Below are 17,059 nucleotides of genomic sequence, written 5' to 3' on the forward strand. Positions count from 1 at the left end.
TAGAGTTTATTCACCCCCCCTCTAAATTCAACTTCGATCCTCAACAGTAGCTCGTACGATTGATTGTTGAGATTTGGGATTTGATTGAGTTTTTCCAACACTGTTATATGAATATTACCTTATCCTTTACTGATTCCGGTGTGCTTGCTCGAGCTTTGATGATTTAATAGTAATTCGATTTGATTTTGATACATGCTCAGGGGATGAACAATTATTCTGATACATCCATGACATGCATGTATTGTATGACATATATTATTTTATGGATACATATTGCATTTATTATAGTTATTTCACAAGGGATTTTTGCTCACCCCAAAGGGAGTGTTATTGTTTTTGTGTATGGACACCGACAGATACAAAAGATTGGAGATGGTACTTTTGGAGGAAGTCAGACTTGAGATTGTTTGGTAGTGGATATCTCAGTATATTTATAAATATATGGTAACATTTCCTGGAAATTTGAGATGCTTGTGTATATTTATTTAATTGTGTGAACATGTTTTATAATGTGATGTGTGACGAGAATTTATTATATACTATTTTTAGTATTATAATCACATTTGTCACATTTTGGGGTAATGTTAAATGAAAATTTTAAATTGTTTCCGCTGTGATTAATTAACTCTAACTAAATTGTGTGTAAATAACGTTCAGGAGTTAAGAGACCCACCGAAGTTATGTTCGATTCAAGTTGACCAACAAAGACTCATTTGACTTACTAGATTGAACTCGAATATAAATTTTTGGTTACATCATATTTATATGTATATAGAACTTATGAAATATATATAACACATTATTATATTATATATTATTTATATACATTATAATTGATGGAATGAAGGTCCAATATATTAATTAATAAAATAAGCCAAAGATACAATGGTTCAAACCCGTCAATCACTCCTAAACATCTATAAATAGATGTCTCCCCTATGTCTAATATACATTTTCATGTCTTTTCTCATTGAGCTCTCTCATTTTATAGGATTATCATTACGCTTTTCGTTGAACTGAGCATCGGAGTGTTGGAATGTCTACGCCAAACAATCATTCGACGCCTCTGAAGAGTGTTTGTCGCTTAGATTTCTCCTTCATCGGGCGTGGGGGCTGCAATAACCCCTATGGTTCAGACACTATCATTATGTTTATGAGACGTGCATTTAGGGGGTGAATTGGAGTCGGGGGATGGCTACGCCAGGAACATCTTCGGCCTCCTCTAACTTTTGTTCGTATGTGAAGAACTACATTGAAGTGATGCTCAACTCGAACCGACAAACAAAGAATCATGACTCACCAGACGGGACTCGAGATATAAATTTTTTTTTACATCATATTTGTATGTATATATAAATTATGATATATATAAATAATAAAATATGATTTTTTGAAGGATATATATAATATATGTATTTTTATTAATTTCGCGGCCCGCCTCTACCAAAGACGGGGCAAATTTTTTTATGCCCAGCCTTTAGGACGGGCGAACTTCTAAATTTAATTATTTTTTCCCCGCCCCACATTGATGGGTAGGGATGGCAATGGGTAGGGTATGTGTTGGATTTCGTACATCCATCCCCATACCCATTTATTAAATTCATCCCCATACCCATCGGGTATTGAATTTCATCCTCATCCTCATACCCATCGGATTATCGGAAACTCATACCCTACCCAAATACCCTATTATCATATACAATTGAATTTTTTCAAATTTAAATTGTTTCAATGAAGTTATGAATATTTAAAAATTATTTAATGAACAATATGAAAAATTATTAATGATAAAAATTTACAAAATAAATTTTATAGAAAAAATAACAAAATATTAAAAATAGTTTATATTAGTTGAATAAAAGTACGCAATTCAACAAAAATAAAATATTTTTCAATTTTTGAAATCAAACATGAAATAAACTTACCAATGGAGAAGATGAAAAATTGAATGAAAAATAAAAGAGCGGTAAAACCTTGAAACGTAAAAGTGAAAGCGAAAGGGAAGAGAAAAAAAAAATATCGATTTACTTGAGTTTGAGAAAATGAATATTTAATATAAATAAATATAATTACTATATATATACATACACATATATATATATATATATATATATTTAATTTAAACGGGTATTCGGGTCGGGTGTGGGTCAGATTATATCAAACCCGTCTCCATACCCAAACCCGAAAATCCTCATACCCGATTACCCAATTATTTAATCGGGTCTAAAAATCCCTCCATACCCTCTTCTATTCGGGTCAGGTATCGGATCCTCCATCGGGTTCGGAGGAAATTGTCATCCCTATTGATGGGAGCATTTATTTATTTATTTATTTTGTTAAAATCACAGTAGTTTGATAAACCTTTTAGAAAAATACCATAAATTGATTTAAAAAACACCCTCGCCTGAGCTAGCTTTGCCATTGTATTTTGCACACAGATTTTCTCTCTTCCCTCTTTTTCTCTTTACTTTAATTTTGCATGCAAATATTTTTAAGTTTTCTCTCTTAAAATATGAAATTGCAAGATATCAACTCTCGAATTTGAATTTTTAAGATGTGCATTTAAAATCCGAACTTTAGAATTAAATTTGAAAGTTGATAAACAATTGCGCTTAAATTTAAGTTTGCAATAAAAATTTATTGAATTTAGATTTTTAAATTTCGAATTAATAGCGTTCTAAATAATTCAAAGTTCTTGTGACTTTAAAATTTGTAGTGTTACTATTTTAAAATCGAAGTCGTTATATGTTGAAAATATTTCGCCAATAATTGTAAGTACCGGGACGTAACAATATCGTTTTAAAGAAAAAAAGACTAAAAAGTCGATTATCATACTCATTTTTGTTCATCTCATCTAACTCGTTTATTCCCAAGCCTACTTATATTTTCTCCAACAAAGTTTCCATTCAGGACTCAAAAATCTTGTGAACCAAATATAGATGTGAAAAAATGATTTTATTTTGTTTGATCATATGCCATATATCTAGGGTGAGCAAGATTTCGGTTAAACCGAATTAACCGACCGAACGAGCCAATTCGAAAATTCGGTTATTTCGGAAATTCAGTTTTCAAATTAAAAAAAATTCGATTATATCGGTTAATTCGGTTCGGTTACGGTTTTTAAAATTTTGAAATCGGTTAACCGAATTAACCGATATAATAAATATTATTATTTAATAAATTTTTTTTTATCAATTTTTATAAATATTTTAATTTTTTATTTTAAAATCGATATAATATGTATTAATTGTGTTCAAATAAAACTTATACATTTGTGATGTAAGTGCTTTTATGTTTTTATGCATTTGTGTAAAGAGTAGTGTTAAAAAAATTACATATATAATTAAAGTTAAATCACAATTTTTTTAAAACTAATCGGTTCGGTTTTCATCGGTTATGAAAATTAATTCGGTCGGTTCGGTTATGGCTAAATATTTCGGTTCGGTTCGGTTCGGTTCGGTTATGGATAATTCGGTTTGGTCGGTAACCGAATTAACCGAATGATCACCCCTACATATATCTATACTATTAATAAAACAAGAGCCTTTAATATTAACTATATTTTGATTTAATCTTTTTTTTAAAAAAAATTCAAAATTATATTTCACACAACTCAGCTTTATTTAATGCATACAATTTTATTCTTGACCACCCTTTCAAAAAGTCATGGATCTTTTTTCAATAATTTTCCTTAGTTTTTATCGTATAATTGTAAGATCGAGTGTTTACCGCTTTACCACAAGATATAGTTGATGGTAATGGTGCAACTCAAATCTTTTAAACCGCACAGCAGTTCAAACACCATGGTTCGATCACTCTACCAAACAAGAACAATTATTGGACCCAGCAATATTTTTAAATTTTTTGCTTTATAATATATATTTATTTATGAATAGTTATTTATTTTTATTTTCATACTTATAAAAACATATCACTCAATCTAATATTAAATATAATTTTGTAAAATATCAAAATATGTTTAATAAATAAATAATATATGTGCCAATAACCAAAAATCAGCACAGACAAATGTTTTTTCAAGTAATTTATAATATCTGAGAAGGTATCATGTGAGACCGTCTCACGGATATCAATCTGTGAGACAGATCAACACTATCCATATTTATAATAAAAAGTAACATTCTTAGCATAAAAAGTAATACTTTTTCATGGATTATCCAAATAAAGATCCGTCTCACAAAATACGACCCGTGAGACCATCTCATACAAATTTTTGCCAATCTTTTAATAAATAAATATGGAACGTTTTGCTGTCTGCACTACAAGGTTCCAGAGAAAATTTTATGCCACGAAACGAATACAAACTGCAGCTGCTTTCTTCCTCATCCAATCCAAAACACGGCAACAAGTTTCCACCTTTTCTCTTCTGCTAATCGCCAAGAAATCGATCAGATCCGCAAATGCATTCTTCATCACGGTTTCTGTGTCAAATCCACCAGCTTCCCCTGAAGCCACTTCAATTTCCTGTGACGCAAACTCCCCCCAATCAAATCCTCCGCCGGGACTTAACCTTTTCATCCTTGCTGCTAATCATGATGGGCCCTCTCAACCCGCAACCACTGCGAGCAGAAACATTGGTGATTACACCGGATAAGGCCATTGTTCCATGCGTGGACAAAAACCCAGAAACGGGAAAGCAAGCATTTCTTGATGTGTCCATAAATGGAGAGCCTGTTGGCAGAATCGTGATTGGGCTGTACAGCGACGTTGTCCCATCTGGGTCCTCCAGGTTTAGTGATCTTGTCTCCGGGGCAGGGGGCGTGAGTTACCGCAGTAAAGAGTTCGTAAAAATCACGCCTAACTACGTGCAACATGGTGGGCTTCGATATTACGGTGGGGATGCGGAGATAGCCAGGAAAACCGGAAGTAAATTGCCGGTACTCGACGGTTTAGTGGAGGAATTGGAGAAACAGAATGGTTCTTGTGTAGGGACCAAGAACGTGGCCAAAAGTGTGAGCATTATTGTGAGGGATCCATTGAAACCGCCTCCGAAGCTGTCGCTGGTTGCGACAGAAGGGAAGCTGAAAATCGGTCAAGACGAAGTCGGAACGGATCCGAACGGGACGGAGTTCGTGATTGCGACGAAGGACTCGCCGGAATTGGATGCCTCTGCTTTGGTGGTGGGGAGAGTGATTGAAGGAATGGATGTTGTTGAGAGGATTGGCAGAGTTGATACTGTTAAAGACAATACATCTTCTCCTTACTTTAGGTACTCTTTCTAGCCTCCAAATTCTCCATGCATTTTTGGCATTTTTCTTTAAAGACAATCATATGGTAGACACACACACACATATATGTAATGTAAGTATGTATATATATATGCAATATGTTAAGATTTGAACTCAAGTTCCAACTATGTTGACAATAAATTGAGTAGTTACACGAGCTTGGCTAGAATTCATGCCTCTGAATTTTGTACGAGCTAGCCTTTAGGTCATACACTAGAGTAAACTCAAATCCAAAAAACTAGCTTTCTAAATGATATATCCTTTCAATCTTATGATCTTTGGTCGAGCTGATTAAGATCGCGCGACATAGCAGGCTCCTTGACAAACTGATGATTGTGACGGCTGTTACAATTTTGGTAAAAGCTTGTATGAGACGGTCTCGCGTGTCGTATTTTGTAAGACAGATATCTTATTTGAGTAATCAATGAAAAAATATCACTTTTAATGCTAAGAGTATTAATTTTTATTGTAAATATCGGTAGGGTTGACCCCTTTCAATAATAAAGATTCGTGAGACCGTCTCACAAGAGACCTACTCTATAATTTTTATGGGAAAATTTGTAAAATAACCTCGATCCGTCATTTTTTTAATTAAATAGTTGACCGAAGTTAAAAAACAAAATATCCCAATTTTTGTTCACCTATTAGTATTTGATTTATGTAACTTAATCCAATCTATAATGCAAATATATGTCATCATGTTATGGATACGGGTCCAATGACGATATATTTTCAGGTAGTCGTTTCTTTGATGTGCCATAGATGTGCACTGCTGATAGCTGAAAGTTCAAAATTTTAAACAGAAAATCCATGCTGAGCAAAAATTCAAGAATGTGTGTTATCTTGTTTTAAATTTGAGTATACTTGAAATATTTATCTGTTCTTATCTAATCTTTGCTTAATGTGGAAAGGGTGGCCAAGCTGACAGGAGACGAAAGAGCTGTGGTAGCAGAAAGAGGCTTCAACACACCTCACTCCAAAGTGGTGATCACAAATTGTGGACTCATCATGGACACTACCTAATCTTATCTTTTTTCCCTAATGTATTTACAATTTTGGACTTTTTTAATCAAATTTTTTCCACACTTTGTTGTTTAATCTTTAGCTTGTTTTTAATATATTTTGCATAGGAAAAATCGGACAATTCTATCCTACTCCGGGAGATTTACTCCCTGTCACTAAATAATATATACATTAATACATGTATAGCATTTAAAAATAGCTACAATAATTTTATTAGCGTTTATAAATGGGTAGAACATAGAATTTTTTATAATAATTAAATTTTAAAATATTGATTTTTTACATTTCATATTATTCTACCACAAAAATAAGAATAATAGAAATGAAAATCTCAAACCTCAAAGTTTTACTATAAAAAAAAATTTCACGTAATTTTTAAATATAAAATATTAAGTTTTAAATTTTGAGAGTAATAATAATAATATAATGATATAACACATGTTATATACATTAAACGGAATTAGTTTAATGATTAATTTGGTTGATTTTGGTTAAAATAGTGTGAAATGTAATAATAATAATAAAAAAAAAGACACGCGTAAAAAAAAGAAAGTAAAGGGGAGTACTTCACCTGGTGTAGGATAGAATTGGCCGGAAAAATCCGCAAATAACTCAAGGAAAGTGTCAGATTAGAATGTGTTGAACAAAGATACGTATCTTCCAGTTTCTCTCTCTGTTAGGATTCTTGCTTATCTTCTAGTTTCCTTTTCTTCCTCTTCCCCAATCCTTCTATGATGTACACACAGAGAGAAATTCAATCTTTTATCAGATTTTTGACATTTAACTGAATGAAAAATGAATTTCTTCGAGAGACTGCCTGGCACGATTCAGATGTACCTCTGTCGCTTGGCAGGTGGCTACCTGATGCTCGTCCTTCACGGCTTTTATCTTCTCAGCGCCGGTCCTAAAGATTTTGTCCAGGGGGATCCTCTGACGGTGGAAGTGCAGAGATTGGCCTCAGTGAAAACTCAACTTCCATATTCCTATTATTCTCTCCCTCACTACATACCAAAGAAAATTGTAGACCATAGGGTGAATCTAGGGGAATTTCTTAGTAGTGCTCTCGTTCCCATCTCTCCCTACAAGTTCAAGATTGGAGAACCACAAATGTGCAATGTTGTTTGTCGCACTATCCTTAATGCCAAAGATGCAAAGGAATTGAAAGAGAGGATTGATGACAATACTGGGTGAACATTATATTGTACAATCTCCCTCTAAATATGCCATACAACAGATCTTATACGGATTACTCGGTGCATCAACATGGTTTCCCGATTGGAGTGAAAGTGCAGTATGGTGGAAAGCCGGAGCACAAGTATTTTATCAACAACCATTTGACATTCATGATAAAGTATCACAAGGATGAAGAAAATGATGCTGCTAAATTGTAGGATTTGAAGTCAAACCATTCAGTGTTAAGTATGAATATGAGTATAAGGATGGTAAAATTAGTTTGACGAACTGCACTGTAACTGGCAATGATTCCTGTCTAGAAGTTCAAGATGAGAAGGAAACTATTTTCACCTATGACGTGAAGTTTCAGGAGAGTGAGATCAAATGGGCTTGTAGATTGGATTCCTGTCTAGAAGTTCAAGATGAGAAGGAAACTATTTTCACCTATGACGTGAAGTTTCAGGAGAGTGAGATCAAATGGGCTTGTAGATTGGATACCTATCTGTATATGCTTGATAGCGAGAATCATTGGTTATCAGTCTTAATTTCGTGGTTTGCTGTTATTCTTCCTTCGATAATGGTGCCAGATATTATGCCTTATGACTTCTCTGAGTACGACGAATTGGAAGCTCAAGAAGAAGATGAAAAAACTAGAAGGAAATTAGTTCGTGGGGATTTTTTCAGGCCTCTTACAAACTCAGATTTGCCGTGTTTATACTGGCACCGGTGTTCAGTGTTTTGGGACGATTCTAGTCACAATTGTCTTCACTGCACTTGGATTCCTTCCTCCTTGGAACCGAGGGGAGTTGATGACAGCTTTGCTTTCTCTTTGGGCATTCATGGGCCTGTTTGCATGCTACACCTCAGCTAGTCTCTACCAAGTGTTCAATAGAACGGAATGGAAAAGATATATTCTTAAAAATCGTTCATGTTCCCTGGAACAGTGTTTGTCATTTTCTTCATCTTGAATGCTCTAAGTGGGGGAGAGTAATCATTCGGAGCATCTCATTTGGGGCCATGTTTGCATTAGTCCTTAAGTGGTTTGGTGTCTTCGTTCCACTTGTTTTTGTAGGTAGCTATGTAGGTTTCAAGAAACCCGCCATCACTCTGAGGAAAATATCCGAGCAAGAATGATATGAATCTGATCGAGAGTTGCATGCTAATAGCTAATGATGAATAAGATTTTAGGGCAAATCCTTTTCTCGAATGGTTCGTGATGCATGTAAGTGAGTATGAGAGTCATATTATCATTGTTCAAGTGTTAAATGATGAGGGAGACCGGAAGCATCCGTGCCTGAGCGGTAAAAAGTCGCGCCTGAGCACCACACTTACTGCCAAGACGACGAATTCTAAAACCCTCCATGCCAGAGCGGTCAAATCCTACCATCCGAGCGCCACACTTACTGTACAAGTGATGAATTCTAGAACCCTATGTGCCCGAGTGGTCAAATATTACCGGTCGAGCGCGTTGCCTTTCATGAATTTTAGACTTTGACCAAATTTAGAATCCTATATTATTTGGTAACTTATTTTGAGTGTCTTTTTTATATGTAAACAACATATAGATGAATTTTCATGATTATCAAACAATTATCTTAAGTTTATACAAAAATATTTTGAATTTTCTCTCAAAACTTTTCAAGGCTTTTACTTTGTTCTTAAAAATCAAACTTATCAAGGATTTATTCTTTGTGGCGTTTGTCGATTGATTTCATACATATTGCCAAAAACAAGTTTTTGAAGGTTCGTCTAATTCTCAATTGTTTCAGTCGTGAATATTTGTTGCTAAGTTTATAGCTTAGAGGTGAATATCATAAAATATTTGCTTGTTTCAAAAGAACGAGACAACACAACGTTCTTTGTTTCATCGTATCGAGGGCGTGGCTCTGTTTCTGAGCGCATTTGCTTTTCGTGATTGAAGAATAGTATCATTTGGTATCAGAGCTTTGGCTCATTGAATTCATGTAAGTATATTGTTCTTAAATTTTTCAGATCTATGTTAATCATTCGCTTGTTTCCAGATCTGCTTTGTTTAATCGTTTTCGTCTTTCATGAATTTGTGATTCTCGAAATTTTGTGGTTGTTCTTTGGATTTTCGAGTGCATGATCCTTCTTGTGCAAATCCAAAAAGAAAAAAAAATCTGAAAATTTGCTATACTTTGGTTTTGATATTTTTTTTTATTCCTTTTTGTGATTCATATTCAATTGTCTCTCACCGTCAAATATATACACACACACACACAAAAAGGAAAGACAAGTGCATTTTCTTTGGAGTGACCGTGAGGATGGATTCAGGTAATGAATATCTTGTTATTCTACTACCGTTTTCTTGCAATTGCAACGTCCGAAAAAAAAATGGAGAGGGAGGTAGGAGATAGTTCGAACCAAGGGTTGTCTAAGGCTCAAATGGAGGCTTTGTTCTCAGTAGGATGATGATGACCGAGTTGGAGCCATTACATGAGCGGTTGGATAAGCTTGAGGTTAGTACTAGTGAAAATAAGTCTAAGCCTAAAAATTTGGGTAGAGGAGAAGGCGAGGAGGAAATGATTTGGGTGGAGACGAGGAGAGCCAAAATGAGAATTTTGGTAGGAACAAACAAGATATAGGGTTTGGTAGAGGAAAAAGAGGTACGGGGTAGATATAGTGATGGGAATAAGGAGGATAGTAATAAGAGTAGTATTAAGACGAAAATTCCATCGTTTAATGAGAAATCTGACCCGAAAGGAATACTTAGAGTGGGAAAAGAGGGTAGAGTTTGTGTTTCAATGTCATCACTTCTCCGAGCAAAAGAAGGTTAAGTTGATGGTGGTTGAATTTCTAGACTACACTCTCATTTGGTAATATCAACTTGTGATTACTAGGATGAGATATAATGATTACCTGTTGAAATTTGAAATGAGATGAAAAGGATAATGAGGAAGAGATTTGTACCCAACCATTACTATAGGGAGATGTTTAAGAAGTTGCAGAACTTGAAATAGGGTACGGGGAGTGTCAAGGACTACTATAAGGAGTTGGAAGTAGTCATGATTATGACGAATATAGAGGAGGATAGTGAGGCGACAATGGCACGTTTTCTTTGTGATTTGAACAGGGAGATTCAAGACCAAGTGGAGATTAGACACTACTTGGATCTAGATGAGATTGTGCAAATGACCATAAATATGGAGCAACAAATCAAGAAGAGAGGAGTTTGCCGCACCATTCAAGTGGAGAGTGCATCAACGTCTTGGCATTCCAACGTTGCTACACGTGAAGAAGGCAAGGAGGAGGCCAAGCTCAAAGCAGAAATTAAGAAAATGGTGTGTAAACAAGGAGTGCAAGATAAATCTGAAACTACTATTAATCATTCTAGAGATATCAAATGTTTTAGATGTCAAGGAGTTGGCCATATCGCTAGCCAATGTTCTAACAAGAGGGTAATGATAATGAATACTTATGGAGAGTGCGAATATCAGAGTCATAGAGATGACGATGATGATAATGATAAGATTCCTGAGTTGGAGGATTCTGATGAAGGGTATTAAACAGTTGTATGAGAAGTGTTAGTGACTAGGCGTGTCATGAATGGACAAGTCGAGGAGGAGGAGACCAATCAGAGGGGGAACTTGTTCCATACTAGGTACTTTGTAAACGAAAAAGTTTGCAATTTGATTATAGATGGAGGGAGTTGTACTAATGTAGCTACTTGTGAGATGGTGGAGAAGTTGAATATGCCAACATTAAAACATCATCAACCATATAGGCTGCAACGGTTGAATGACTATGTAGGAGTGAAAGTGAACAAGCAAGTTTTAGTGGCCTTGTCGATTGATAAGTATGTTGATTAGGTATTGTGTGATGGGGTGCTAATGCATGCTTGTCATATCTTATTGGGAGACCTTGACAATATGATATGAAAGTGACACATGATGGTTTCAAGAATATGTACTCATTTGTTCTAAACACACAACCGATTGTATTAATTCTCTTGTCCCCAGAACAAATATTGGAGGACCAATTTAAGAAAAAAAAAAGAGATGAGGCCGAAAAAAAGCATTCAAAATAGTGATATGACCTTAGAAAAAGAAAAATATATGGTTGAAAGAAAGAGTGAACAAAATAGTGAGATGACCATAGAAAGAAAAATATAAGAAAATGATGAGAGGAAAGAAAAAGAAAGAGAAAAAGAGGCCAAAGAAAAGAAAAAGAAAAATAATTTGATGTCTCAAAAGAGTGAAGTCGAGAGTTGTTTACTCTTGCATAAGCTCTTTCATATACCTTTGTACGAAGTGGTTTATTTTCATTGTGATGATATAGCTGGTTCAATCCCGAGCATTGTTATTTCTCCTTTGCATGATTTTGATGAATTCATGATGAGGAGGCGAGCAAGTGTTGATGATGTGAAAATGCAATTTGATGATCTATATGAATTTGAGAGCAATTGAGAAGAAGTAAGGTTAGTTGTCAGTGCAACATCTAAGAGATATGATTTGCTTCATTACCTTAATTCATTGTTGTGTTGTTTTTAAGATTTTAGAGGAAATGTTGAAAAGGATAATTTTAAGAAAGATGATCGTATCTTTACTTTTGTCTCTAGTTTTATGGGTGTGAGAGTTATGAGAAGTTTAATGAATTTAGTTTAAAGATTGTTGCATTTGATGTCTAGCGACTAGCTAAATTGGTGGAAATTGGTGGCTACAAAAATTTATATGCATTAGACTTAAATTCTTGTGATGTGATAAATGATTGCATGGATAGCATATTTAGTGTGTTATATTTACATGATTTATATTTATATTTCGTTGGTAATGGTTTTGAAAAGTGCATAATTGAATATGATAATTTCTTCATTCATGATGAATATATGTCTAAAAATAATAAATTTTGCATTCTATATTCATTGCGTGAGCTACGTGATAGTGAATAGTATTGTCGTGGCTTGATAATTGACATATTGCATGAATATACGTGTTAGTTGCATATGAAGCGATATGTTGAGTAGGGTTGTGAAACATGCATTGCATATGGGAAAATAGCTTCTAGGCTAAAGTTATATATAGTGCATGGGATAATTCTTATACCTAGTGAACTATGATTGTACACATGTATGGATTTTATTTTTGTGTTAACTAAGTCTAAGAAGGGGATGAATATGATATTTGTAATGATTAATAATATTTTATCATTTGGTGTCATTCATTATTTGGTATATGTTGAAGTTGATAAATTGATAGTGAAGGCATCCATGACGTTAAGGTTCAAAATGTCTACAAACCTGAGTTTAAAGATAAGCAGGCTAATAATTTAATTCTTTTTATTATTAACGTGCTTCGTTTTTGTGTATTTTTTAAGAAGGGGAGTATGATATGAATCTGGTCGAGCGTAGGGTGCTAATGGCTAGTGTGAACAAGATTCGAGGAAAAATCCTTTTCTCGAAGGGTTCGTGATACATGGAAGTGAGTATGAGAGCCATATGATCATTGCTCAAGTGTTAAATGATGAGGGAGACCAGAAGTATCCGCGCCTGAGCGGTCAAAATTCGTGCCCAAGCGGTCGAATCCTACCGCCAGAGCGCCCCACTTATTGTACAGGATGATGAATTCCAGAACCCTCCGCACCCGAGCGGTCAAATTTTACCACCAGAGCGCGCCACCTTACATGAATTTTAGACTTTGACCTAATTTAGAATTCTAGATTATTTGATAACTTATTTTGAGTATCTTTTTTATATGTAAACCACATATAAACGAATTTTCATGATTATCAAACAATTATCTTGAGTTTATACAAAAATATGTTGAGTTTTCTCTCAAAACTTTTCAAAGCTTTTACTTTGTTTTAAAAATCAAACTTATCAATGATTTATTCTTTGTGGCGGTTTTCGATTGATCTCATACGGATTGTCAAAGACAAGTTCTTTGAAAGTTCGTCTGATTTTCAATTGTTTCAATCGTGAATATTTGTTGCTAAGTTCATAGCTTAGATGTGAATATCATAAAATCGTTGCTTGTTTCAAAAGATCGAGACAACACAACGTTTTCTGTTTCATCGAATCGAGGGCGTAACTCTGTTTTTGAGCGCGTTTGATTTTCGTGATTGAAGAATCATATCAAAGAATGGTTCATGAACCCAGTCTTAACTATTCTTCATCATCACATCAGTTCTATTGCAACTTAGGATACCTCTTCTTAGCATTCCTCGTCCTTATCGTCTCCAGTGCCGCAACCAATATATTCCACAACTATCACCAGCTCTGCAGAGAAGACCACTTGTGGTGGTGGATATCATTCTTGACCTGGTTCATCTGCACTCTACCTCTTCCTCTATTTTGTGTATGCGCTCATTGCTTCTTTTTCGTTTTTTGTTCTCACCGGCACCATTAGTTTCTTGGCTTGTTTCTGGTTCACTAAAACTATGTACTCATCTATCAAGATTGCGTGAAAAATTCATGTGGAGGTTCGAGTTGGTAAAATAGGTAAGCTTTCTACCAATGTTAGGAGTTCGATTCCCTTAACACTTTTTCGGGTGAGCTTACTTGAAGCGTAGTTGACATACTATTACGTTAGTTTCCGCAATGCGTAGAAAGGTAGCGAGTACGAGTTTCATCCAAATACAAAGAAAGGTCGCTGAAAGTAGAAGTGTGAGGGCATGTGAGGTCGGGGCCATCAGTTGCACGGACAATGAGCGGCTCCTGGAAGGCTTCTAGGTGGAGGGAACATGAATGAACCGACCCACACGGGAATGAGAGGGATTCCGAGACTGTTCAATGTAATGGACTGTACAGTTGAAGATGGCTTACAAAATTTGATTGATACTACTCATATCACGAAGGTGCATCTTCTTTTCGGTAGCTCATCACATAAGAACTCTAAAGTTAAGCTTGCTTGACTTGGGGCAATTTTGGGATTGGTGACCTCCTGGGAAGTTTCCCAGGGTGCGTGTGAGTGAGGACATAAGCACGCTGGAAAGACCCGTCTTGATAAAGTGAGGACAGTCGTCGAATCTAGGGCGTTACAAGTGGTATCAGAGCCGAACTCTCTTAGAACGGTGTGGTTCGTCCCGAAGCTGGTGGGTATGTGAGGCCCGGGGCCGAAGAGGGCGGGGGGTGATCACCGGTGCCATCAGTTGCACGGACAATGAGCGGCTCCTGGCAGGCTTCTAGGTGGAGGGAACATGAATGAACCGACCCACACGGGAATGAGAGGGATTCCGAGATTGTTCAATGTAATGGACTGTACAGTTGAAGAGGGCTTACAAGATTTGATTGGTACTACTCATATCACGAAGGTGCATCTTCTTTTCGGTAGCTCATCACATAAGAACTCTAAAGTTAAGCGTGCTTACTTTGGGTAATTTTGGGATGGGTGACCTCCTGGGAAGTTTCCCAGGGTGCGTGTGAGTGAGGACATAAGCACGCTTGAAAGACCCGTTTTTATACAGTGAGGACAGTCGTCGAATCTAGGGCGTTACAAAAAGTATTTGGAAGTAGAGTTTGAATCATCAAGGATCCATGCACCTTAGTTTATTTTTTCCCCAATGTATGAATTAGTTGAATCTTTTTAAGTTACTCACATGAACCACTCTCAAGGCACATAAATATCAATTATATAATAAAAATTTAAATTTTGATTTTTTTAAAAAAAATTTAAATCATTTTGTTATTTATTTGATTTAATCTCATATAATATTAGATGAATAAATTAATTAAGAACTTATATAACTTATTTTCAAAATTTTTCTCAAATTAAAATTCAAGCCGTTAATATATATATATATATATATATATATTAAATTTGTTTTAGTTTACTTCGTTTTATATTATATATATATATATAAATAAAAGGATAAATAATTATCAATTTAAAATGTTTGCGACTAAGTCATCAAAATAACATCAAAACTAATTAAATAATAATATTGATATTAAAATATAACTCATAATATTTAATTTCAATAATATTTAACATCATACAACACTTTTTATCTTTTGTTTTTAGAATTCAATATAATAGATATTTAATTTATATCAGAATCAATCTTTTATGACTATATCGATGACTATTAAGTTCTTGATAAATACAATTGTAAAATTATAAATAAATCAACATATGTAATGAAAATACACATTTAAATAAGATTATATGGTAAATATCGAATATACTCAAATAAACTCATACAATAATTATTAAATATAATTTTTAAACTACCAGTATGATTTTCACCATATAACCAAATAAATAAACTTTCATAAAAATGTTTTTTTTATATTTGTTGAATTAGTTAGTTTGATTTAAAAGATATTAAAATATCATATGTAAAAGCTTTAATACTTTAACAAATATTTATTGACAAAAACTTGTGTGAGACGGTCTCACGAGTCGTATTTGTGAGAAGGATCTCTAATTTGGATCATCCAAGAAAAAGTATTACTTTTTATGCTAAGAGTATTATTTTTTATTGTGAATATGGTAGAGTTGACCCGTCTCACAGATTAAGATCCGTGAGACGGTCTCACATGAGACTCACCCATATTTATTAATTATCATTATAATTATAAATTATAATGATCACACACACATATATTTATATATATATATATATATATATATATATAAAATAAAAAATAACTTTCGTATCTCATCAAAACGATATCAAAACTAATAAAATAATAATATTGATAAAAAAATATGGGAAAATTTTCAATAACTCCCCATATCCCCTCTAAACTTTATCCTTACTCCCTATCCCTCAAATTCTTTGTTTTAGCTCCCCAATTTTTTAAAACTTCCAATAATACCCTTATCCTTTTATTTTGTAATTGATTTTTCTTTATAAAATAATGGCCCAACATGCTTCCGTAAAATAAATTAAATCTTTTACCTCTTTGACCGAAATACCACCGGGTTATATCCACCGTATTTTACGAACTGCTCCTCACAGTCCAACCACGCGATCGCAACCGATGGTTACTAAGCAGATTCCTTCAGCAGTACTTAGCACAGCTCTAATTCGTTTCCTACCTTAGAGCGTACAGCAAAAGATCAAATTTTGAAAATAATACATGAGAGGGGCTGAGAGCAAAGATCTCTTTTATTCAAACACAAACATTTATTTATTACATAGTAACCTCCTGTAGAGGAGGAGAAACTTGTTTAGCTACTTATCGTAGCTGAACTCTTCACACTCATAAAACTTGAAAAGAAAATATTACAACCTTGTATGAAAGAAATGGAGAAAATATTTGATGATCTTCACTTCCTTCTTCCGGCTTTATTTATAGAAGGCTCCTTCGGATTTGAACTTCGGATTTCAAATCTTCATAAGCCTTTACAGCTTGCATTGGGGACCATTTGGTGGTTGAGGGGTCCCTGTCTAGATTATCAATCTTGACATCAACTTCTCATCCTCTTTTATCTCTTTCAGATACCATTGACGATGAGTTTCTAGGATATCGGCAGTAATTTCATCTTTTTTATACTCTTTGAAATGATTTACTAACCATTTAAGAGCTTCTGCCTCTTTCCTCTTGTATGTTATCCTTCTTTTCAAAACTTTCAAATATACTCGATACATTTTTAAGTTTTGATTCTGGTGTGTTAACTGGTTCTCATTCTGTCCTTATTTATGGATGA

At 34.4% G+C, this 17,059-nt stretch overlaps 1 protein-coding gene and 1 pseudogene across 1 annotated transcript; both read left to right on the forward strand.

The window, feature by feature from the left end:
* Nucleotides 1–4,287: 4,287 nt before the first annotated feature.
* LOC140803914 (peptidyl-prolyl cis-trans isomerase CYP26-2, chloroplastic-like) lies at nucleotides 4,288–6,388 on the forward strand. Its single transcript, XM_073159756.1, has 2 exons — nucleotides 4,288–5,230; nucleotides 6,161–6,388. The coding sequence occupies exons 1-2, from the start codon at nucleotides 4,422–4,424 to the stop codon at nucleotides 6,270–6,272; spliced, it is 921 nt and encodes a 306-aa protein (XP_073015857.1). The 5' UTR covers nucleotides 4,288–4,421; the 3' UTR covers nucleotides 6,273–6,388.
* A 483-nt stretch (nucleotides 6,389–6,871) lies between these two features.
* LOC140803915 (transmembrane 9 superfamily member 10-like) lies at nucleotides 6,872–8,730 on the forward strand (annotated as a pseudogene).
* The last annotated feature ends 8,329 nt before the right edge of the window (nucleotides 8,731–17,059 follow it).

The sequence above is a fragment of the Primulina eburnea genome, chromosome 10 (genome assembly GCF_022965805.1).
Source record: "Primulina eburnea isolate SZY01 chromosome 10, ASM2296580v1, whole genome shotgun sequence".
NCBI classification, from domain to species: Eukaryota; Viridiplantae; Streptophyta; class Magnoliopsida; order Lamiales; family Gesneriaceae; genus Primulina; species Primulina eburnea.

Bases quoted from the DNA above. Each gene is read 5' to 3' on its own strand.
- LOC140803914 (XM_073159756.1), top strand. From the start codon at position 4,422: ATGCATTCTTCATCACGGTTTCTGTGTCAAATCCACCAGCTTCCCCTG. The intron at 5,231-6,160 runs GTACTCTTTCTA...TAATGTGGAAAG, and splicing joins ACATCTTCTCCTTACTTTAG to GGTGGCCAAGCTGACAGGAG.